The 25,123-nt window shown below is 39.2% G+C and overlaps 2 protein-coding genes across 7 annotated transcripts in view; one reads left to right on the top strand and one right to left on the bottom strand.

Annotated features, from left to right (window-relative positions):
- LOC123031867 (protein P200-like) overlaps positions 1-20,948 on the top strand; it is a 77,632-nt gene extending 56,684 nt beyond the window's left edge. The window contains exons 6-8 of one of the 5 annotated variants that reach the window (XR_006416405.1): positions 4,190-4,924; positions 5,912-5,989; positions 17,673-20,948. Coding sequence is in view for 1 of the 5 variants with exons in the window: in XM_044447278.1 (XP_044303213.1) it covers positions 4,190-4,220 (31 nt within the window). In the remaining 4 variants the exon portion in view is untranslated. Of the gene's footprint in view, positions 1-4,189; positions 6,175-10,602; positions 11,152-17,672 lie in introns of those variants that run through there. The other 4 variants (XR_006416403.1, XR_006416402.1, XR_006416404.1 and 1 more) reach the window with 4 other exon arrangements.
- Positions 1-24,832, bottom strand: part of YTHDC1 (YTH domain containing 1) — a 34,188-nt gene extending 9,356 nt beyond the window's left edge. The window contains exons 1-12 of one of the 2 annotated variants that reach the window (XM_044447280.1): positions 24,587-24,832; positions 13,918-14,019; positions 12,262-12,593; positions 11,654-12,038; positions 9,738-9,827; positions 9,231-9,284; positions 8,443-8,537; positions 7,757-7,865; positions 7,305-7,422; positions 4,421-4,505; positions 2,879-3,045; positions 580-662 (exon numbers count right to left, since the gene is read on the bottom strand). In XM_044447280.1, the coding sequence (XP_044303215.1) occupies positions 580-662; positions 2,879-3,045; positions 4,421-4,505; positions 7,305-7,422; positions 7,757-7,865; positions 8,443-8,537; positions 9,231-9,284; positions 9,738-9,827; positions 11,654-12,038; positions 12,262-12,593; positions 13,918-14,019; positions 24,587-24,614 (1,648 nt within the window). In that variant the 5' untranslated portion in view covers positions 24,615-24,832. Of the gene's footprint in view, positions 1-579; positions 663-2,878; positions 3,046-4,420; positions 4,506-7,304; positions 7,423-7,756; positions 7,866-8,442; positions 8,538-9,230; positions 9,285-9,737; positions 9,828-11,653; positions 12,039-12,261; positions 12,594-13,859; positions 14,020-24,586 lie in introns of those variants that run through there. The other variant, XM_044447281.1, reaches the window with a different exon arrangement.
- Between the last annotated feature and the right edge of the window lie 291 nt (positions 24,833-25,123).

Consider the following 25,123-nt stretch of genomic DNA (forward strand, 5'->3'; position numbering starts at 1 on the left):
ACATTGTCACAAAGTCACTATCACCTTTACCTTGAGTGTGCTATTACCTTGTTGAAGATACATAAAGGAATGAAAGTTCTGCTGTTTCCACTGGTGGTTTCAGCAGTTTGTGAACCCTTTTTATTTTTTTTAAATACCCTGATATAGCAGACTCAAATATGTAGAAATTGGTCAGAGAATGTTCATATTGCCCATTCACCCATAAGAATAGGTTTGTAACTTTTTAAAAAGCTTCATATAAAATTAAAATGAAAGGACTGCAAAATGCATGAGTTTCCTTGATGGAATAGTTTGCATATTTGAACTACACAACTTGATGTTACCTATGCATCAACAGAACCCTAATGCTATTTTTGAACACACCTTGTGTTAAATTCACCAGAAAAAAACAAGTAGGACATATTCTATCACACCCTTGTGTATTTTGTTAGATTCCTAATTTCAAAATTACCTTGATCAGAGCCCTGAAGAGTTGTCCTTAAATACTTGTTTCAATCTTCACATTTCCACATGAATTCAAGATTTTGTCAACACACAAATCTGTACATTTGTGCAAATATATTTAAATAAGATATTAACCTGGTCTTTGGTGAAACTCAGGGGGATAATCAATCCTTGGTTTCTTTCTGCTGTTATGAATATCATAATCTTCTGGTCGACGCCTACATAAATTAGACAATAATTAAAAATTGGAGCAAAAAACACCTTCTGAAGAGCAACAAGAACTGCCCCGTAACAATGTTCTTGGATCATTTTTGTTTCTGTGTTTAAGTCTAGCTGAGTTTCACAAAATTTGCCACACAATGTTCAGTATCAGCATAAACACATATGTCCTTAACAGGCATTTTATGAGTGTGAAGCACCTTGGATTCTTAACATGGAATTTGATATACCCAATCCTATGTCTGTTTATTTAGAAGTTCAACTGACTTCTTTGAAGCTTACTCATGTGTGTGTGTGTATATATATATACCCTGATTCTTGCTTTAATCTATTTTCAACCTATTCAACTGCAAAACTGAATGTTTACCCTATAAAAATGAAGCCACATAATTTGTACAATCTTACAAATTTCTTCAGAACATTTAGATAAAATTTTATCACACTTGGATTATGAAAATTATTATAAATTTCTTACATGCAGTTCCACCCCCTAGCCACAGAGCAAAACAGCTTTATAATATATTTTAACATGTTATATTCTTGGGACTGGACCTAACATTACACATACAATTTATGTTACTAGCTGAAATGTTTGCATTTGTTTTCTGAAGTGGTTAATTTGAAGAGGTTACTTTTAAGCCACTTGTAAGAATGTTCTTTGATCATAATCAGCAGCCCCTTGCCTCCAAATACACCACCAAAATTGCCAGTTTCTACAAAGGGCAATATAGACCAGAGACAATTATTTCTCTCTCATCCCCAACTTCCATTAAAATCAATATTACCATTTTAAAAACAGATTATCACAATTCTGAGCAAATAAAGCAAATGCATGTATAGAAAAATAGATTTAGAAAGAGCTGGTGTAAAGAATAAACATACCGCTTTCTTGTAGTTTGAGTGTGCACTTACGACCGGTATAATATATGATAGTAACAGTTCATACAGTAGTCCAACTAATGACTTTAAGCTGAAAGCCACATACATATATGGAGGCCCTGGCAGGCTTGAGAAGGTGTGATGGTTTATAATGTATAGTTTGCAGTCCATTGCAAAACCTTCACTTGTAAATACTTTATTGCACTGGAAACCTCTTAGGCTTAACTTCAAAAGCCATCTTGGTGCTCAGTCCTCTTATGCTCAAAGAAAAGGGGGTGCTGCCAGGATTCCTCCTACCTACAGGTTACAGTGTCCTTTTAAGAGCAAGGATATGGGGACTCGTTGGATATCTGTACCTACCACAGGATGTTTCCACAAACAGGAAACTAACTGAAAAGGTTTCAGCCCAAACCACAGTCTTTAGCAGAAAAGCTTTAGATTTATCAGAAAGCAAAGTGGCTACACAGGGGTCAGGGAAACATGTTGGAAAGAAGGGCTTATATCAGTCCTTTGCAAAGACTTCTCCAATTCTGTAACAAGATACACCCCCACTTTTCTGGGGAATGTTGGAAAGTTCATAGAGCAGTGATCAATAACCATGGCGATCCTCTAAAACCACTTTAAAGTCCACAGGTGCTGCCAGCATCTGGAAAGGTTGGGTACACAGACACAGCAACAGCCATTCTTTTTGGTTTGTTGCCGGGTCTCCAAGGGCCACTTCCTCCCCCTTTGGAGAGAAGCTACGGCTTCCAGAAGCTCAGCAAGATGTAAGAGAATATTTGGTAAAGGGCTTAACCACAGCACGGTGATACAATTTGAAACAGTCCCAAACACGCTCTTCTTGGACAGCAAAATATTATAAATATTTTATCCTCAAAATGAGGTGGTCATCTTCTGCAAATTATAAGTGATCCTGATAAAAGTCCCATATTTGACAAGGCTTATCCAGAGATATACCTGAAAGAAAAGGCTTTTACAAGATATTAACACATTTTGGAACACACAGACTTGCTCTTCCTCCACCTAACCTGCCCATAAGAAATCCTCTTACCTACATTAACAGATCTGTATAATCTGTACAGAGATCTAGTCTAAGTTAGATTCACAAGAACTTATTTTCTGCATAAGCAAAAGGTCCCCATTTTCCTCTTGAAAGTGACAAACTGGGGGAGGGGCTGAGGTGAAATCCTCAATGAAGCCACAAACCCGTCCATGCAGCTTGATGTGAGGATTTTCTCTCTTCTTGATTGTAGGGAAAACTTTTTGATGAATCACATTCCTCCATCACGTTATTCTGACACATGTGCTTATTATCAGTCCAAAGAACGTTTCTAACCTTCCCACATCTCGGAGTGGCTCTCGACGGGATGGGCGTCCTCTTGACCGGGGCTGCGAGTGCATTCTTCTCTTGTGCCGCATTTTATGAATGACTTGATACAAGTCAATACTTTCATCAGGAGGGAAAAGAAGGCAAAGCTGGGTTCCACATTCAAGCTCAATTTCCTGGAATTGATTTCACAAGATCATTGGAAAACATCCAGAATCTCCAGAACCAAATTTTTCAACCAACCAAATTGAAAGTTAATATTTTATTACATGTTTTCACTCTAAGAAATAAAGAGCAACATTCAGTGGCCCTCTGAACTTGGAGGATTATGCGCATACTGTTAAGAACCAAAGAAGCATAGAGATTAAAGTTGCTTCCGCAGTTTTTCCAGCCTGCAAATGATGTAGGTGGACAATTCTGGCCAAGCCTTTTCTGCCTATTTATAAGGAGGACAGATGAAAGTGCCTTCAGAATGCATCATATCCTGGCAGAGCTTCACTCCCCTCTTCCCTGGCTCCCCACTCCCAAGCTAGCTCCAAGGTCAGCCTTGGTATCTCAAGGGCTGCAACTGACATGCAAAGAACCCTGCTGGCTGTGAGGGCAGGGAGAGGGAACACAAACCTGGAAGCCCAGCTCCAACCTTAGTGCATGTTTCCAAGATCAGAGCTGAGACTTTTTCCAATGGCTGGCCAGATGGTTTCTGCTAGCCACAGGATTGCATGATACACTAAGGAAACAGTCCAGCTCATAAGAAATAAGAATTTCTAAAAACAGTCATGGTTTTCAGCAAGTAGCTGTATCATACACCTTAACTACCATGTGAAACCCAGAATATGCAGCTCACTGGCAACATAAACAGTAGCTTAGGTAAGATTTGCATTTACTAAGCTTAGGACATTTAATAACTGAGAGAGAAATAGTTTTAGCTTACTAGCTAACATACATGTTATTTGCAACACAGCAAATAATGTTATAAGTTTTTTTTGTATAAGCAGTAACTGTAAATAACCATGATTTGTGAAATGAAATCAGTTGTTCACATGGACTGTTTTTATAGGACCTTACTGGGCAATTCAAGAAACAGGAATAACTCTTACATTAGTCCAGAGAAGCAACACACTACTGGTTTGCTGTTGACTGTTTACCACACCTATTATTTCCCCTCACACCTTAATTACTTGTGGGAGAATGAATTCTTATTTCTCTTTCACAAAAGCAATCTCACCAGAGCTGAGAATATTAGAATTATAGCTCTCCTAATTTCAAGGCAATATATTGGCACAAAGGTGCCTATAATGATTTCTTCTTCCTTTTTTAAAGAGACCAACTGCACTTCCAAGAGATGCTGTAATAGAAGAGATGTTGACATGCAACTTTTAACCAAGAAGTTATTCATTACCATTAGCCTATGGTCTGTTAACCTGGATGCAATTATGAATATCCTTTCAAATGTGGACGACAGCATGAAATGAGATCCCAATAAATGCATTTAGAACATTTTTAACCATTGGCCTTAACATACTGAAGAGGAGTTAAAGACAATTGACAAACCTGTCCATCACGTCCAATCTTTACTGGCTTATGTTCATTCCAAGGATTGGTCAGGTGAGCAGATTTTGTGAATGGTAATTCACGCCTAAATGCATAAGTAACATGTAATACATTCTATGTGTTTATTGGGTATTTAATTAATTTCATACAAAAATGCTTTCTAGGTATTATAACTAAGAATTTACAAAGATATACAATAAGCATTGTGAATTAATGAGTGATGGGTCTCATTACCCAAGCATAGCTTAAAAGATAACTGAATGTGTAACACACACAATAACGTGAACCGTTACAATCTCCTAAACTCCTCTTTAGCTTCAATTACAATTCAAGATATAGAAGACCTTAATTAAGCTTTCCCTTTGTTCTTCTGTCCCACACTTCCACCATGCAAATCCCTCTGAGGCTCCTTTCTGGAGGACAGAAGGAGGACCTTGCTATTCTGCACTCCTTTCCCTCATCTCTGGTATCCTGCTACAATTCTATCAAATGCAAAAAACACTGGTAAGCTTTGTTTTCCAAAACTATATGTCAGTAGCATTAGGAAAACTTATCAGTAGTGCTCTTGAAACTGGTAAGGGGGAGGATGGGGAGAAAGGGGGTATTAATATGAGATAGACAGAAAGAGGGAAAATCATGGGATGCCTTGGGAAGGGTTTCAGGAAGGATCAGATCCTGCTACCCTCCATTTGACATCAATCAGAAGCACAACAGAGAATGAAACAGGCCCAGATTTGGCTCTGAAGTATTAATTCAGACCAACAGATCTTTATGAAGTCCAATTCCAAACCTAGCTTGAGGGAACTTGCTCATCAGTATTCTAAACATCTAAAATGAAAGACAAGCATTTGTAATTCATAAGTTTGTCAGTGACATAACTACAGATTGGGAGATGTAGGTACACATTCAACCTCCTCAGGCAAGCAGCTCCAGGTATGTTCTACTGCTGGTCTGAAGAACAAGGTCTCAGAGTTGTCTGACCCTTTTAGGATCAATGGACCACTGTACAAGCTAGAACAGTCATGATGGATTAAGATGGATGCCCACCATGGAAAAATCCATGTAAACTGTTTTGAGTTTTACGGACTCTGGAGAGTTGGCTGAAGTTAGATTTTGGCCTTAAGACTGAGAGCAAGGCTCAAAGAAGACTAATTTCAACTACTAATAGGCTAACAGGTACAGCAACAGGCTCACAGATAACATTAATGGAAATCTGGAAGAATTTGCTAAATATTGTGTGTTATATATCAAATTGACCTGTGCAAAAATCATAGAAAAGCAAGGTTCCGCTCATACTTTCCCCTAATATGCCTTGAAGAGGTACAAGCAAATAACTGATGTAAATGGCATGGAGAGAATCTGCTGCTGTCCCTGATGAATATAAAAAGATGTTCTGTATACACACAGTAGCTTATTTTACTACTTTTTCTTATTCTCTGGGATATTTTGGGATATCTTCCATTTATTCTTCCCTTGCTGCCTGAATTGGAGACAACTGGAATTTTAGCCTTACAGAAATGACTGGCTCTGAGGGAGATGGAACAATCTGTGATCTTCTGCACTGGATTGGTAGATATGACTGGAATGATCTAATAATAATGGCATAATTAAATAATAGATAAGTTATGCACTGTAAGATATGGGATATGATTACTATTCAAGCACCTTTGCTTATTTGGTGGGTGATATGTCTATATTATTTTTATATTATTTTAAAACCACATATTGTTGTGTTAAAGCTTTTTATAACCTTCCCTAACTGTCTATGTTCTCTAAATACTAATGGCATTATGTCTGTGTTCAAGTTAATATTGTTTTCCATATAAAGGTATTATTTTAGGCCGAGGTTAATTAGTTTCAATTAAAATATTGGTTCTGGTCTTCTACACTGATCATAGATTTAGCTTCTCACCTACTGGGTTGCAAAGGAAGAGTTCAGATTCAGAGGAACACACAAAACCAGAAGCCTCCTACTGTAGAAAAGTGTATACAAGCCCTTATTTCAAAATCCATGAAGAGCCAGCAAAAAAGTCCCTTCTGTAACCAGTAGGGAGCATAAGACCCAAAGAATGTGTGCATAAAAAAGTCCAAGAATGAGGCAAGAATTCACAATCTCTTAAGCTCTTTGAGGGGGGGAGGGAGGGGGGGAGGGAGAGAATATCATACATACAAACATATATATGAATGACCAGGGAAGCAGAAAAATAACATAACAGAGAAATTCTGTGGGAATAATGATGCCAAGAGTGAAAAGAGTTCCTTTGGGACCAAGAGTTTCCATATGACAGGGCAGAAACAGGGTGGAGTTTCCTTCCATCAGGACAAGGGCATCAATTTGAAGGCCATTTAAATAGACAATTTAGTGATTACATTCCCCTTCATTCCTAAATCTAATAAACATTGATGTAAACATTAATAGTCCATTTAAAACTAGACTTGAGTGCAAATAATTAGTGCTAAATCTCTTGCACCTGTTAGGACTGCCTCTGCCCTTGCTTTTTAGTTTTTTAAAGTAAGAAAATTTATTTATTTTTATTTATTTAGAAAATTTCTATGCCGCCCCATTTGCCGAAACCTAGGTAGCTTAAGGTCAAACTTGAAGTTAGTTGGTGTGGAAAGCAACCCCTCTTGGGTTTCAGGGATATAGTACACTAAGGGACAAATTTTTGTTTAAATCTCAAGTGTATATGGGGGTTACCTTTTCCTTCCTAGTTATGATTCACACCAATGTGACAGCATTATAAAGAAAGCTGCCCCTCTGGCTCTTCACCTCAGTTTTTAAAAAATCTGTACCCAGCTGCATCATAAAAAAGAACTTGTTTTGAGGACATTCTATGAACTTTACAAATTTAAAGCACCATTTCCAAATTTCCACTCATTTTACCTGCATATCCAATCAATCTTAAACACGCCTCCCAGCATTTTTGCATTCATTCCCGCAGGCAGCACCCAATGTATAGGAGATCCGCCATGATGTGATTCAGATGCAAGTCTTGCAAATCCTGCAAGACAAAACAATGTACAGGCTCACCCATTACTGCTTGCCTGGTCCCAAGTCCAGTGCCTGCCCCTTCTTCACTGAGGGGCAATGCAGCATTCCATGCTGACTACAATGGCAGCTGGGAAAGGAAGCATTCCTCATGCAGCTGTCTGTGGAGTTGGTAGGCAGTAGGCCACAAAGCTTCTCAAAAAAATTCCCATTTAATTATTGATGGCAAACTCGTGAATAATCAAATCCACGAAAGTTAAACCCACAAAAGTCACAGTTCAACTATTATTGAGGTAATATAACCAATTAAGTTTGAGTTAACTCTGAATAAAAATATTAATTTTTACCTTGGAATTTTCCACTTTCTCTCACAGAAAATATTAAGATAACACTCCTTGCTGATCTGAAGGCTGCATTGAGTTTTTTCTCATTGACTGGGAGGGTTGACCAGACACCCTGCAGACATGGACAGACACATAATTTACAAAACACAATGTAGTACATGACTCAGGAACACTTTGCACTTGGGGTGCAAAAAACGTACAAGTATAAATGTCCAGGTTCAATCCCTTCTATTTTCAGTTCAAAAATCTAATAGTCTCAAAAACATATCTATTGAAGGCATTAAAGAGCTACCACCAATTAAATTAGCTAACATTCATTGGTGCTAGACAGTCTAAGTTCATGTACCCAAACTTGGGGAGGAGCAGAGATACTATTGTCTATGGAACTATCTTTCCTCAAATCTTGATACATTAAGTCCAAAGCAATGGGAAAAACAGATGATTTAAAGCCAGAATGTGATGTTTGGGGTGAAGGGAACAAGACAGACTGTAAATAACAAAAAATGAAGTTGCTCAGATGAATATAATTCTGCTCCTTTGTAATAGAGTTTAGGTCAGAGAGCCAATTAGATGCTTGATAATTAATGAACAGCAACTAATCCCATTCCATATTCTGTAGACAAGAAATATATTCTGTAGAAATATTCAATTTCACAGTGAAAAGATTGGATAAGTTGCATACAGTATACCTTAGCTTTGGCAAGTGAAACATTTTCATGGTTGTTGCTTTTGATAAGAAAAAATCTTGCATCCTGGAGAATGTATTTAAGTTTGCTAGTCTGGTCTGGAAGAAAAAAAAAAAAGAAAGAAAGATTTATTGGTATTTTCCTTTCTCCACAAGTAAACATAAAACAACATCTAATTACTGTTATAGCACAACTATTCCTTGCTTTAGTGATGTTCATGCCAATTAAAGCCCCTTTTAATAAATGGAAACTACACAGACAATTTTGAGGAATTTAAATCCTCAAAATATAAATCCTTTATATCCATCACTGTCATATAACTTGGAAATTTGTGTCATAGCATGCACAATGCCAAGCTTTTGAAAGCAAATTTAGCAATTTCAGTAAAAGCCAAAGCAACATTAGTAATGTTCCAACTGGTTTGTTTCTTGGCTGATTATTTGTTTTGCTATTATCTTAATTTATTTTTCCACCCAACACCATTTCATTGTTTCTTTGATTGCCAATTCAGCAACAAAGTATTTCTTGTCATTTAGAAATGCATGCAATAGGTAATTCAAGACTGAGATAAGATTGAGATTGTTGTAAATAGCCCCAGAGAGTTTTGGTTATGGGCAGTAGAGAAATGAAATAAATAAACAAAAGTAAAATAATATTACAATACCATTAGCTCACTAGAATTATTTTCATTATACACTGGAACATTACCGCATTTGATGTAAGTTAACAAAGACTACCAAGATAACTTGCAATGGAAACATGCATTACAAAAATTCAAATTTAAATTATACCTTTTTGGACAGCACGAACGGAAGATGATAATTTCTCATGCTTCTTTTCTGAACCTGTGTTTAGCCAAAGTACATTTGTTCAGATTGAGCCTTAATAGAAATACGATACAAATTCTACAGTCTTTTCACATACTATTCCATTCATGACAAATTATTCCTCCTGATGGGCACCCACACACAGAAAAAGAACACTGCTTAATGTGCAAGAGGGTTTGTTTTGGATTTTTGGATCATTTCATTTTTGTTTGTTTTATCGGACCAGTTTTCTACTCAGAAAACTAGTCAAGGAATCATCATCTTCCAAGTTTAATAAAGAGAAAATTCCATTTAAGCAACAAGATAGCACTAACATAACAAGAACACCTACTTGCCCAAATTGTTCACAGAACATGCCAAATAACAATTCTGTCCATTCAGTCCAGTAGATTTCTTTGGCCCATATTTACTCTGGATATTGCTATTCAAGAGTTTTTGCTACACATGTCAGTAAAATAAGCAACAGAATACCTGCATATGACTCTGATGCAGAGCTTCCACTTCTATCAAAAACAATTGGAGAGATGCCTCTAGCTCTTTTCCTTGCCTTCTTTTTCTCATCTAAGACCACCAAAACAAACGATAGCAGTAATTTTAAGGATTATACCAAAAACTACATCAGAAATGGCTGCAAGGTCAATACAGTGTGCAACAGGTAAATTCATATTTGGCTCTAACAAGGTTTAAAATTACCATCTCATTTGTCCCTTCTTTGGTTAGGATCCAAGAAGCTCAATGCAGTTTTTTTTTACTTTGAACATCAACATTCTGTCACATGGAAGGCTACTCTTAAAATTCAGGGAAATTTCAAGAGCAGTACGAACCTCACAAAGTAAAAAATACTGGATTAGCATAATCCTACTTCTGCTGCCTCAGCAGAATTCAACACATAAAACATTAATTCATATACCCATGATTTGCCATACCACATATGCAATCTATCCTATAGTTGATAAACCCAAGATTAATGTCCAGGTTTGGACAACAAGAAGCAATCAACTAGAGGTTGCATAACGCCCCCCCCCCCCAAAAAAAAAGGGCACAGACTGCAGGAATGAAAACTCAGTAAATATTTCTTTATGGAATTATAGAAGAATAGAGTTGGGCCTATAAGGCCATTGAGACTTACTGCCTGCTCAGTGCTGGATTGCAAGTTAAAGCATCCCTGACAGATGGATGCTTCTTGAATGCCTTCAGTGTGGGAGAGTGTACAACCTCCCTAAGAAATTGGTTCCATTGCTAAACCTCTCTAACAGTCAGGATTTTTTTTTCTGATATCCAACTGGAATCTGACTTCCTCTAACTTAAGCCCATCATTCTATGACCTGTACTCTAGGATGACTGAAAAGAGATCCTGGTCTCTTCTGGAGGACATCCTTTCAAGTATATACACTGCCTCTTCTGCCCAACATAGATTGCAAGTTGTATTCAAAAAATGGGTATAATAAATTCACCTTGAAAGTTCCTATATCAGTGATGCAGACTTCCAGGCAAGGGCTACAAGTGCTGTATATACCAACCTGGTCACTGTGGTCTTCATCTAAAGCCCTCCTCAGCATTCATCCATTTAATGAAGTGAGCAGGGAGTTTGCAAGGAGGACAGCTTTTTAAAGTATAGCACCCCAGCCTTGGAACGCAATTCCATTGGAGTTTTGGTTGGTGCCTACCCTTTTGTCCTTTAGGTGCCAACTAAAGATATACTTGTTCTACAGTTATTTTAATAGGTAAATTCTTGATTTTCAATCTTTTATGTTGTTATGTGCTGCTGCCAATATGTTTGTTAAAATCTTAGTGATATAACTAAATTTTAATGGTTTTTGGCTTATCTTTGGAGTTTATATTTATTATTATATTTTTTTCTATTTTGTTTATCTTGGTTTCATTTCCGATAGCTTACTTATGATTTTACTGTTATTGGTCAATTGTAACTGTGTACTGTTGTTTATACATGTATTTGTTGTGTTTTGTACTATTTTATGCCGTCTATTGATTTTAATATGATGTAAGCTGCCCAGAGAGCCTATGGCTAGTGAGGTGGCATATCAATCAATCAATCAATCAATCAAATAAATGTGCAGCTACCATTTAGAATATGCAATTCCTGCTTGGGGGTTGTCACACTTTACAAACCCAGTGAGCACGATTTGTTACAAAGGTTAAACAACATTTGCACAATCCCTTGTCCATTTTATGGAGAACTGGGGGCTTGTTTTACACTCTCATAACTAGTGCATGCTGGATTAATACAACGAGTGTGGGTCATGGTTTGTTGTCCATAGTAATGAGGGTCTTCTGTCAATTGTCCATCACATCAAAGCCAATAGTTCAATTCAGAAAGGGCTGAATATTGATAATTATAGAACAGGAAAAAAGTATTTGTTCTCTACCCGATATGTCTGAGCCTGAACCAGATCGGACTGATCCATCAGTAAAGGATGCAGATTCAGAACCAGAATCACTAGCTTCACTTCGTGTATCATAATCATTTCCTTCCTTCTGATCTCTTTCATCCTGATCATAATCATCTTCATCTTCCTCTCCATCTTCTTCTACTTCTTCATCTTCTTCTCCATCATCATCTTCCTCTTCTTCTTCTTCCTCTTCCTCCATTCCCTCCTCTTCTTCCTCCTCTTCCTCATTCTCAGTGTTTCCTGCATCAGAGGACCCACTACTACCTGTTTCATGATCTGAATCATATTCCTCAGAATTCACCTCTTCTTTTGAAGAGTGACTAGACCTGCTTGGTCTTCTGTCCACTTCATGTCTTAGTCTCTGTTTAAAGAAGAATAGCGTATCAGTACCAAGAACTTAAATGTACTGGCTTTAAAAGAAAGGTGGCATTCATCATAATTGTGAAAGAATATTTATAAACTACCTTTTTATCCAGCCTAAGCCCTGCCACATGTTCCTATCAGCCTAACCTCTCTTAGGGGAATGGAATACAATGAAGCCTCTGTAAAAGAAAGTATGAGTAGATTCAACAGCTACTACTTACCCCAGAAGCATCTGGAGTAGAAGACTTTGCCCTTCTGTCCACATCCCTTTTCCTCACACATGCCTTTTCAGATTGCCCTTTATAGGGGTCTCTCAAGCTGCTGCTTGTCATACGCAACTTTCTGTCACATTCTGGTCGTTTGTTCCTATCAGACCTCTGATATTCCTCAGTCTTGTATTCTAATACTGGTTTTCCTTTTGTGTTCATTATTCTCTTGTTGTTGCTAAGTGATGAACTTAGAGGTTTAGGTAGTATCTGCCTTGATGAATGCACAGAGGGTTTCTGTTTTTTACTCTCAGCTGTTTCCATCCTCTCACTTTTTCTTTTGGATCCTTAAATTTAAAAAGAAATGTGGAAACAATTTAAAATTATGTAACAATGTTAACAGAAGTTTACTGAAATTATCTTCAGAAAATAACTTGAATTTTTACTTTTAAAAAGTTTTAACATTTAGTACAAAACAATGCACATGAAGCCACTTTGATCCTCAGGAATTTTGCCAATGATAAACACTCAGCTGCCTCATGGGGAATTCTAATATTTTTTGCTATTTAAGGATGAAAAAATGATGCCCAAATATGACCAAAGTATAATTTAGAAATAAGCTGGAACAGGTTTCCAGACTTCTTTTCCCCTTATTTCACAAAAGAAAAGTATTGAAGCATCCTATACATTTTCACATCTAAAGACTCCTTATTACATGCTGGCAAAAGACAGATGAGCACCAGCAATAGCAATTACTTTACTAAATAATTATTGTGTTATGGTGGTGCAACTGTGGAGCTGATTCAGTTGTAGCTGAGATGGCACTTGGAGAAATTACTGGGGAAACTGCTGTTGCTGTTACAGCTGCAGTTTGAGGAAGGGGGAGGGGGGCTCACAGTTTCTGGTTTTTCACCCTGGTGAAGCTGGAGAGCTGTCAGGATGGTTGTCTGCTGCCACATTGACCTCCTCAACAGTCATCTGAGCTACAGTACAAAAGGCAGTACTGCACTTTCTTGGCCACCACAAAGGGGGGACAATGCTGGAACAGAGCTGCTGGAGGCCTTCTTTTTCCTTTTGGGATCAGCCTGCTGTTTCATCAACTGGCCAATATGGGGTTATATCAGGTGCCTGCGACAGTCCCAGGAGGTCTGGGCAAGCCTCCTGTCAATTATTCCTGCATGAACCTCCTGCCTCCAGTGACTCTAGTCCTATTGCCTATTTTGCCTTGTGATCCTCAGGGAAAGAGACCTGTGACACCCTCCTGGTATTGGAAGCTCTTGGCCCCAAAGAGGAGGAGGTAGCAGCTACAGGGTCAGCTTTTAAAAGGTTGCAGATATGAAAAATTATATTCCAGAGAGCTGTTCAGGGGGTGGGATGTGCACACATTGGGGTATATATGCAATTTAAGCAAAGTTGCCTTTGAAAAAATCAGAAGAAATGGGAGAGAATAATTCAAAAGGAATTTGCAATATAGAGCAAAGAACAGCTGTAAAGAAATTGAACAAAAGTTTGTGTAAGGCACAAACAAGTACTGGCAAAACTCCTCTGAAAGGGTCAAACAGACATAATGCTATGCACACAATTGTTAATTATGTGAATGGTATTGTGCCTACTTTTATCATCTGGCTTCCCAGTTCTTTTGAGAGATACCCAACTAGTGAAGTACCATACCCTTTTTCTCATTTTTATCTTGTTCACTATCGGGGTTGTACAGTTCATCATCATGATCAGGTGCATCAGTCAAGATATCATCCAAAACATTCAGTTCACCATCTGTAAACAAAATGGTAAACAAACAAACATTTACAAGTGCTGCAGCATAGCTTTTAAAGTGGTATCAGAAAATACAATTAATTTAAATGCTGCTGCAATCCAATCCTAAAGATTTCTTAAAGATGTTTGACTAGTAATACAAGTTCTTCTAGAATTAGAGTGAAGAATAGCAAGAACCACTTTGAATAATTTTATAAAATCATCCTGAAAAGAAACAACACAGTGCATCAAAGTTCTAGTGGCAAATATTGCATGAAGGGGATTCTGAGGATTGCCCTCCTCCCTGATTTATGTTGGTGACCATCCTGGTCTCAGGATGGAGCCAAGAGAAACTTCCTTCCTATAAGAGAAGGTCACTGGTCAGGAACTCAGGATGGTTCTTTCATAAATTGCATAGGGGTTGCCTAACCTACAGGCCACCCCTGTTCCCAAAGCTCGTAAGTGCTACACTCCACAGGTGCCCTGATCCTACTACAGCATTACACGCAGTGCCCATTTCCAGCCTTTTAAATGCTTTTTTACTATTATAGCCATTACATCTGCCAGCACTACTGTCAATTGCTACCCTTCTCTCAGCAGCTTCCACATATAAACACACACAGGAATCCTGTTCCCTCAACCAGAACAACCTATCTGCTGTCAAAGTTGCTGCAGTCGTTGCTGCTGATTTGCACCAGAGAAAATACACTAGCAACACTTTCAGCAAGTGTTTACCAGGGATGTTAATCACCTCTTCCTCCCAACATCACAAGTAGCCCTCAGGGCCAAAAAGGGTGTTGTACACCACTTCTGCAGAGACAGCTTCATGGCAGTTAAAATCATAAAACAGGGAGCTTAAAATTATAGAATAGTAGCCTAATGCTAGGAACAATAGATGGCAAAAGAAGAAGGGGACGGCAGAGAATGAGGTGTCTAGATGGAGTCACTGAAGCAGTCAGCATGAGCTTAAGTGGACTCCAGGGAATGATGGAGGACAGGAAGGCCTGGAGGAATGTTGCCCATGGGGTTGCGATGGCTGGGACATGACTTCGCAACTAACAACAACAAAAGAATTGGAACGGGCCAAGAAGGTCATCAGGTCCAACCCCCTTGCTGTTGGCAGGACACCCATTTACACAATTTCACTCAGATGATTCTTTTTTAATGTCGCTACTATGGATGAGCACACAACCTGCTAGTTTGCTTATCAGGATACCATGAGGCTTGATGGAGTTGTCCTCCTCTCTTCCAATGTTAGCTGTGATTCTGACTTATTTGATCATATATCAATCCCAGTCAATTTAAAACAATGGAGAAAAAACTCACATTACCAGACACAATATATGAAACAATGCTTGATCCCCTTTCCCACAAACATCCAGTCCAAACAGGCAACTACAGAAAACTCTCCAAAGCCACATTCCAACAAGTGGGCATGCTTTTCTTTTCATGAAAGGCAACCAGGTCTGTCACAGCATCTGTGCTACTCTTTGTAGTTTAAACCTCAGAATTTTCCCATTACATACAGCTGTTTACCTCCACTGCTCCATAAAAATTTTAGTCAATCATAACCTGAACGTCAATGCAATTCGTGACTGCATTAACAGAATTATAGGTCCTGAACTGCAAGAAGTTTATTCTGTGTTAGACTTAGTACTGCAACCAGTTCTGGGTACTACTCTTTAAGAATAATGTAAACAAATTGAATCACATTCAGGATGGCAAAAGTCATTCAAATAAGTGGGCTTGGTATACTTAGCTTGAAAAGGTAAAGCACTTTTCAACTAAAACTGCTGTGAGTTAGAATACGACATAGACTTTACCCACACACTGTAGGCAAAATTCCCCCATGCCCAACAGATAATCAAGTGCAGCATAGGCTTATGTCCCTCCCCGACCCCAGCTGTGGTCCTCCTGCAGTGTCCCAAAAGACATAGCAAGAGCGCTAACGAAACCGAGCCTATAAGCCATCCTGGTCACCCATGTCTTGTTCTAGCATTTAGTTAACCCACCATGAATTAATACTCCAGCTAAACCCAGAAGACACATAAAGCCATGTTCAAGACAAAAATTAAAAGAGTCCCTTATCCAGAATGACAAAAAAGCATTTAGCACTGTGGCCAAGGGGCTCTTGGTACAAGAGCACAAGGTACGAGGGGTGTTCAATGTAGTCTCGGTATCAGCATGAAGAAAAAGGAGTAATAAATTGAAATAATTTTTATTTTTCAGTGTAATCCCCCATAACCTCAATACACTTATTACATCTAGAAATTAACTTTTCAATTCCCTGTAAAAAATACCCTTCCTTGTCTAAAAAATGTGTGTTAATTGCCACCTTGAGCTCTTCATCGTCGGAAAATCGCTTTCCACAAAGACATTTGTTTACATTTGGGAATAAGTTGTAGTCACTGGGGGCCAGGTCCGGGCTATAGGGTGGGTGGTTTATTTCTTTGAAACCACAGTCTTGCACAGCAGCCTTCAAAACACACACCGTGTGAATGGATGTGTTGTCGTGAAGAAGCAACACACCTGCGGTCAGTTTCCCCTGCCTTTTTTCTTTAATTGCTTCTCTTAAATTACACAGAGTGGTTGCATAAGATACTGTGTTTATGGTTTCACCTTTTTTCATGTATTTGATCAATTAAATTCCCTTTGAGTCCCAGAACACTGTGGCCATGATTTCTCCAGCCGATGGAGTGACTTTGAATTTCTTCAGAGGGTCAGCACCTTTTTTATGCCACTGCATGGACTCCTGCTTACTTTCAGGGTCATAGTGATGAACCCAGGTTTCATCTCCAGTAACAATCCAGTTAAAAATACTTGATGGATCTTCACCACAGAGCTCTAAAAACTCCCTACAGCACTCGACTCGAATTTGTTTCTGAGGCGCCATGAGCATTCGCGGCACCCATCTCGCCCAGACCATGAAAGGTTAAGATGGTCATGAAAAATAGTAAATATGGTACCAACGGATAGGTTTGTCATCTCAGCTAACATTTTGATTTTTATTCGGGCATCTTCCAATACAAGTTTCTCAATTTCTTTCACATTTTCTTTCGTAGTGGCAGTAACTGGCCCGCCCGAGTGAGGGTCGTCTTCAATGCTTTCTCTGCCCCTTTTAAATTCACTTGACCACTTTTGAACAGTAGATAATGAAGGTGCAGAGTCCTGGTAAACAGCTACCATCTCTTTGTGAATGATTTTTTGACTTTCTCCTTGTTTTGTAAGGAACTTAATCACAGTGCTCAATTTTCTTCAACATTGTCACGTCAGTCATTATGGTCATCTTTCACTGAGGACTAGTAGGGAACTAATGATCACATTATTTGAAATTTTGCAATGTATACCCTCAGATAGTGTCATTAGCTAATGAAATAATTAAATTACCCACATCAATAGCAAATCAACCCGATACCGAGAATACATTGAACGCCCCTCGTACTTTTGCCATAGTGTGTGGGCAACATTCCGGGGGGGGGGGGAGTGCTGTGTTGTGTAACATGTTGTGTGACTCTGCCCAAACTCTGCTGCCTCAAGAGGATAGGAGTAGATGAAATGAACCTAGATAATAAAAGAGTAGTTTTCAATCGAATTTAAGAAAGTTCTTAGCGTTAGGAGTGCTTGTCAATGGAACTGATTATTGGAGGGGGGTGACAGGCTCGCTCTCGTTGCAGATCTTTCAAGGAGAGGCTTGCCAGCTATCTATTAGGAGATGCTCTAACTATGGATTTTTGTATCAAAAGGATGGACTAGATGGTGTGCAAGAAGCCCTCTAAAGGCAGGTCACTTACCTGTAAATGTATTCTTTGAGTGCTCATCTGTGCATTCACGCATGAACTTTGCACCTGTGCAAAGCCTATTGTTGGAAAGTTACTATAGCTAAGCATTCATGTGGGCGGGAGCCCTTCCCCTTCCTGTTCCCAGGAAACATGGGAAGAAGCTCCTGCCCATTCCCTCAGTTCCTATAGAGACCACCATGAATCTCTGAACTGAGGGGAAGGATAGAGGATCCCGATCCATTCCAGCCCCAAGTGTCTATGAAGAGTAAGGAGGCAACTATTGGAGAGATGACAGCAAGCTGGGCTAGAGGGTAGGTTGTGTGAATGCACAGATGACCACTCTTCTGCCTTTCTTCTTTGTGGTCTCTGTGCATCACACATATGGACTAGATTACCCTGTGAAGGATGAAGGGATGTTGTCATCACTGAAGGACAGAGAAAAGGACTGCCCAAGCAAACAAGCAGTCTGCCCTTGCATAAACATCCAGCTAGTAGTGTCTGATGAATACTGAGGGTGTGGACTGCTCTGCAGAATCTTGCAGAAGGATCCTGGCATGGAGGGCCATGGACATAGCCAATGTTTCCATGGGGTGGGCCTTTGGTCATGTAAGGAGATTAAGGCCTGCCATCTCGTATGCCAAGGTAATGGTGTTGCAGACCTATCTGGATAGTCTGTGTGATGAGAGCGCATCTCATCTTCTAGTCGTTGTGGCATGTGAACAACCTTGGCAAGAGGCAGAACAGCTCAGTTCTGAATTTGTAGAAGTCAAGAGCCCTCTAACATCAAGCAGGTGCAGGGTGAATTCTACTGCGGTGACAACAGGGAAGGCAGGGAGAATTATGTCCTGATTGAGAAGGATGGGTGAGATGACCTTGGGCTGAAAGGATGGGACTGAATGAAGTGCGGCATTGTCCCTGTGTAAGTTTAGATATGGTGGGGCTACCCAGAGAGCACAGAGCTCACTGGTGCAGCAGGCAAATATGAAGACTACTAGGAAGGCCAACTTCCAGGATAGGAGGCATACGTTGGTTGTAGCCAGAGGCTTGAAGAACGCTGCACCATTGAGGAGAATAAGAAATAAAAGATAGGGAAAGACAATAGATGGGTTTTTTTGGGTTTTTTATGGGGAGATGTGTGATGGGAAGGGAAAGGGAAGGGTTGTGAGGAGGGTTTTAGGTTGTAAGGTTTGTGAGGGATTTAGGTTGAGAAAGATTAAAAAAAAGTTTAAAGTTAAAGTAGAAGAAGTTTGTGAGGGAAATTGAAAGCAATGAGAGAACCCAAACCATGGTAAATGGCGGTTGAAAGTGGACTGGCCAGAAGGCAGGGATTCCACCCATTTATACCAGGGGGTAGGGGAGTGGAGTTCCTGTCAAAAATGTTACTGAATCTTCCCAAATACAGGCACTGTGCAGGCACAGCACCCATATGTGTGATGCACAGAGACCATGACAAAGAATATAAATTTTTGCAGGTTTCTTTAAAGAGTGAAAAGAAAAAGTGGTTGCTGTAGGTAAAGGAGAGAAAAAATATTAGAAAGCTTAATACCTAGGATGGAAGAGAGAGATGCAATTTCCAATCTAGGCATGATGGCAGTCGAAAAAGAACTGAGGGGATAGGTGGGAGCCTCGCCTCATGCTTCCTAAAAACAGGAAGGGGAAGGGCTCCCACCCATGTGAATACTGAACTATAGAAGCTTCCCAACAGTAGGTTCTGTGCAGGGACTTTATTTAACAGGGAATTAAACTGTGTCTTTGCAAGACATTAGGCTTATTTTAATTCCTAAACCACATCACGGTTATTGTACTTGTTCAGTCTTTAGACTATTCCATGACATGGTGAATAAGTTTATATTATTTTAGTCTCTACTGACAAATAAGATTTTGACGGGTTTTATAAAAAAAACAACTACAGGTTTGGTGGGCTGTTTTCCTCACAAAACTGCATATTAAAATTCAATAGCTAAATTCCTTATCAGAAGTTCACTATCAGAAATAATATTGATGTTCGGAATAATCAGATAAGCATATCATCCATCCCTTGTATAATTTGTTATTGAGAACTATGCAGTTTCAATAAGGGCAAGTTCTATGGCAGTTGGTTCTAGCCAGGCCAATGGAAGGGGCCTTACTTTCCCAACTATCATATATGCAGCAAGGTGGATTTATAAATACATGCACCAGGTTCCCAGGAATTAGACATGGCCAGTGGGGTTTTTATTCCCTTTCAAGCAGCACATCTCTGCCATCCTTACTCTGCCATTTTGCAAAATGCATTTCAAACTTTCTTTAATCCTCAAAAGAGGTTTGGCAAGCAACATGTAGCCCATAGATTATATAATGAAGCTGAGCATATAATTATTTAATTTTAAAAATGGGTTAAGTATAACAGTGGTTTCCAAACATTTTCACGAGTATGCCTTGGCAGCCTATTTCCATAAATTGTACCCTTCATATTAGCAAAATGTTTATAATTAATATAGTTGCTGATATTGCAAATGTATATGTTGTGACTGTGAATAAATAGCCCAATAATGGGATTAAAAGGTAATGGAATAATAAGGTGAACAAACAGTGCATTTATATTTACATTCAAAACTCAAAACATACAATTACTTCAAGTAAATACATCACAGATTACAAAACAAACTACATCACATTAATTAATACATTTATTACTTTAAATTATTAATAATTGAAAGTGCAATAGTATTTATTTATAATTTTATAAATTTATATACTCCACATGGACTCCCTGGACCATAATTTGTTTTGAAATAATATTTATGAAACACACAAAAATTTTATACACAACAAATATTCAGTGCAATCTGTGAGCTTGTTTTGAGGCACACAGTTTTTTGAAATCAGGTTCAACTGATAAGATAATCTTAAATCTGGAACTGCATTCAGCTTACTATGGTATTTATTTTTTAGATGGCAAAAGAAGGGGACGGCAGAGTATGAGGTGGCTAGATGGAGTCACTGAAGCGGTGTGAGCTTAAGTGGACTCTGGGGGATGGTGGAGGACAGGAAGGCCTGGAGGAATGTTGTCCATGGGATCACGATGGGTCGGACACAACTTCACAACTAACAACAACAACAAGAGAAAGCCCTCTCACTCAGCTCCGTATTTGTAAATAGCAACAGAAACTAAAGTGTCTTGTCAGAAAACTGTTGGCTCTTTGTTGATGTCTGCCCAAAAGTTTACAGGACTGAGGTGCCCGTTTAATATACACCAGTACCAGTGTGACACCACGCAAATGTTTGTGAAGCAGAGGAGAGTGAAAACTGAGCCTGTGGGGGTGTGCTGCTGAACATGCACACTGTAGCAACAGTTTTGCAACACATTGTTTAGGGAGGGACTTCCCACCATTTGCCAAAATAATACAGTGCGAGAACAGAACTTTTCTAGAAGTTAAATAAAGAAAACCTGCTCCATCACTTGTCATAATATTCAATTTATTTCACAATTTCTGAATTGCATCTTTTCTTACACTATTGATGTATGCATATTATCCTGCCACTATTCATTTTTTTCACACACTTCAAAATGTCCTGGTTCGCATCCTGGGTGTATGTGTGCCATAGGCTGGTAATCACTGATGCATAAGATAGAAAGCGAAGGGGGAATTTTACTGAAAATTCAGTATCACTATAAATTATTTGGAAATTTTTATTATTGTCTCTGTCCTTTATATTTAGCAGAATTTAGTGGAAGTACTCTTCACAGAAATGGGTGTTGTCATTTAAATGTTCACGTATAATACACGTGGAAGCAATCTGGCCTCATTGTACCAGAAAAAAAGCTGGAACATATAATAGTGAGCTCCAGTAAAGATGCTGGAAACCACAGAATGTGGAGACAGCATTTCAAGCATGTGGAGGTTTGTCCTTCACTTCATAATAGCTTCCTATGTCACAATTTCCTGACACACTTTCTTTGCCTTCTTTGCCAAGAATGTATACAATATGCTGCAAGACTTCATAAAGATTCATAATTTGCTCAGCTTGTAAAACTGGTTTCTTTGGCACAAATTTTGAATTTCGGAACACACAGGTAGGTTAGGCTGAGTGTCAATGACTGGCTCAAAATCACCCAGTGTGCTTCATGGCTGAGCAGGGTCTAGGTCCCCAATCCAACTCTAACCATCATGCCATACTGGCTGTAATGTGGCCTTTCATCTCAGATTTGGAACTAGCAACCATCACTTTATGCCTTCATAACTTCAAGATTAGAATATTCTTATGGGTTCATTGGCACATGGATTGTCAGAAGCAAATTATACTGGTGCTCCAATATCTGCACTTGTTCCACCTACACGTTTACTTCAAGCTACTAATTATGACTTTAAATGCTTGTGGCCTGAACCCAATATATCTCCCTCCACCACCATTTCTAAGACAGACTTTATTTTCTCTTTTACCATTTTTATATATATAAAGCATGGAACTGCGAGAGACTATGACAAGTTACTGGCATTCTTCTAACTGGCTAATAGGCCTTATGGCTAACGGGGCAGGATAAAATTTTAATTACTAAGTAAGAATTTCTGAAAAGTCCTTTGTCTGGCCATTTAAAAAAAGTATATAGATATGGGTTGGGATGAAGCTCATACTTTTATGTATCTGTAACCATTTTTTGGGTGCTTTTTCTTGATACATGCTCCAGACTTTGTGATGGGCTAGTCTATCAATAAAACAAACCAAATGTAAACTAGATCAGAGCAGAAAACTTTTTTCTGAGTACTGAAATCCTCTTTATAAAGGATGGACCTTTATAGGATTTATCTTTAGCAGTTTAAACAGACAACTGTTAAAAACAAAACTAGAGTAATGCACTGGCTAATGCACTGTTACTGTGTGTAATAGGTAATATATGTTGGAGAAGGACAAATAGTAGGACCACATATGATAATGTTCAGGTCTTTTGCCATACTTACTATTATTATTTCATTTCTATACTGCCCTGTAGCTGAAGCTCTCTGGGTGGTTTAGAGAGTGGCTTTTCATTTGATAAAACAAAACAAAAACCACAATACAAATAACATAACACAACATTACAAAATTGAAATTAATTTATACATGCAAAGAAATAATATTTAGCCTAAAATGTCAGATTCCTAGATGTCAGCATCACTTTTTCTTGGAATATTTTTATTTCTTTTTCAATTTATATCCTGCCTTTTTCCTACAAAGGGCTCAAGGCAGCTTACATCATTCTCCTCCTCCATCTTATTCCCACAACAATCCTGTGAGGTAGGTTGGGCTGAGAGTCTGTGACTGGCCCAAAGTCACCCAGCTGGCTCCATGGCTGAGCCGGGACTAGAACCCAGATCGTCTGAGTCCCAGTCCCACGCTCTTAACCACTACACCACACCAGGGTATTTTCCATATTTGCCATCTGAGTCAGCATCCTCAAACTATAGATTCATTTTGCCTCAAAATATGAATGCACAGGGTGCATCCCTCAGTTTGTTTCAAACTCATTAAGATAATCTTATGTTAGACAGCTCTTATAAGAGTAACCTGCCCTAAAATTCCCATTAGCACGCACTATGCAGAAGTACTGCAGTCACCACCTTTGCAGTCCATTTGCTCCATGAGAAACAAAACAAGTTCCTCACAGAAACTTGCTCTTTTCTCGATTCAGAAAGCTTCCTAAGGCAAATCCATTTAGGGGATAAATCTTTAATATAAAGATAAATGCATTGTTATATCAAGGAACAAACTGATTCTAAAGGAATACTATATCTTGCATACCCAATGTTGTCCTTTGCATTGGTAAACGTCTTGGTTCTACTCTATTTACTCAGAACTAACGCCTGTTGATTTCAGTGGAATTTACATCTAACTTATGTTTGTTTAGAATGGCAAACTTTCCAACTCTTTGCATAGGCCCATGTCTCGCTCACCTATTTTACCACATTATTCTGCACTACAGGTTGAATAATGTTGGAATGCATTAATGTTGAACTAAATACTCCTCTAAAATAAGTACAAAAAGGCCTCAAATCATGCACATTCATCTCATAACCTGGGAAAAATCATGGCTAAACAAGTTTTTGTGCTAGGAAGAAAAACACAGAAATTTACTCAACAGCAATGAAGAATAAAGCAGAATATTCTTCCTGCTGAAAACCAACATATTAGCATATGTAATACCATAAACTCAGTTTAGCTCAGTAACCAAGTGTGCAAAGCTATGATTTCCCTGGCTCAATCTCACCTCAACAAATAAGTCACTTAGGTTTGCTATCATTCTTTCAGTCATAGAAATAATATTAGCACTGGGCCATCATATGAAGATTTCTAAGTTGTCGTTTATTAAACAAATAACAAAACAAAACAGAAATCATTAACGCAGGATCAGTCCAGGCAAAGCTTTCTATGTACAAGTCTCTTCTCCTGAAATCAAGAGAACCTGCAGTTATTTAGTTATGGGCTCTACTGTGCCAGTTAACATTTCACTCCATTCAATTAACTCTCGCCCATCCGCCTACAACTCTGAAGAAGGGCACTGAACTATTCCCGAAAATGCGCTCAGGATGGGACTTTGGTGAATCAGCAGTGAGAGGGCAGGCAGTGAGCGAGAAGTTTTTAAATACTGCCAAGGCTTCAGAAACAAGACGGAAGCGAACGACCGGAGTCCTTCTGGGAGGAGAAAGTTCGGATGAAGGGATCTACGGCCTGACCAAGTCGGGCAAACACACGCCCCCTCCCCGGGCCCAGCCAGACCCCGTTGCCATGGCAGCGAGCGGTTCAGAGAGGGAAAGAGAATGGGCGGAGAAAGAAAGGGAAACCTTCAGTACCTTTTTCCTCCCGGCTCTCCGCCGCCATCGTTTCCGCGCAGCCGACACTGGCTCCCAGGCACGGACAGAGCGTTTGTGTGAGAAAAAGGACGCCACTCGTTTATGTGAAGAAGCGAGAGAAAGGGGATGCTACAAAAGAGATGGAACAAGAGGCCTCAGCAGCACCCACACACACAACTAGATCTCTTTAGTAGCTCCCCCAACACCGACCAAAATGGAGGATCCCCCGTCCCAACCACCCCTCCCTCTTCCTTTTTTTGTTCCTACTTCCTACGCGACAATTCTCCCCCTCCCATAATGCTTCACGCTACTTAACTCCCCCTGATGTCACAGGGCGCAGCGTGTGACTTCATCGCCTAAAAACACTAAACAAACAGTCCACCATAGAGATAGAATTAGAAGAGTGAGAAACCGTGGTAGAAAGGCGGGTGAAACGTTTCGAACTCGGCCTTAGCGCCTGGGAACTTAGTGGTTCATCTTAGAAACACAGAAACAGAGCGAGTCAGAAGGGGTCTCCCGGACCATCTAGTCTGACCC

The sequence above is a fragment of the Varanus komodoensis genome, unplaced genomic scaffold (assembly GCF_004798865.1).
Source record: "Varanus komodoensis strain SLA01 unplaced genomic scaffold, ASM479886v1 scaffold51, whole genome shotgun sequence".
Taxonomy (NCBI): Eukaryota; Metazoa; Chordata; class Lepidosauria; order Squamata; family Varanidae; genus Varanus; species Varanus komodoensis.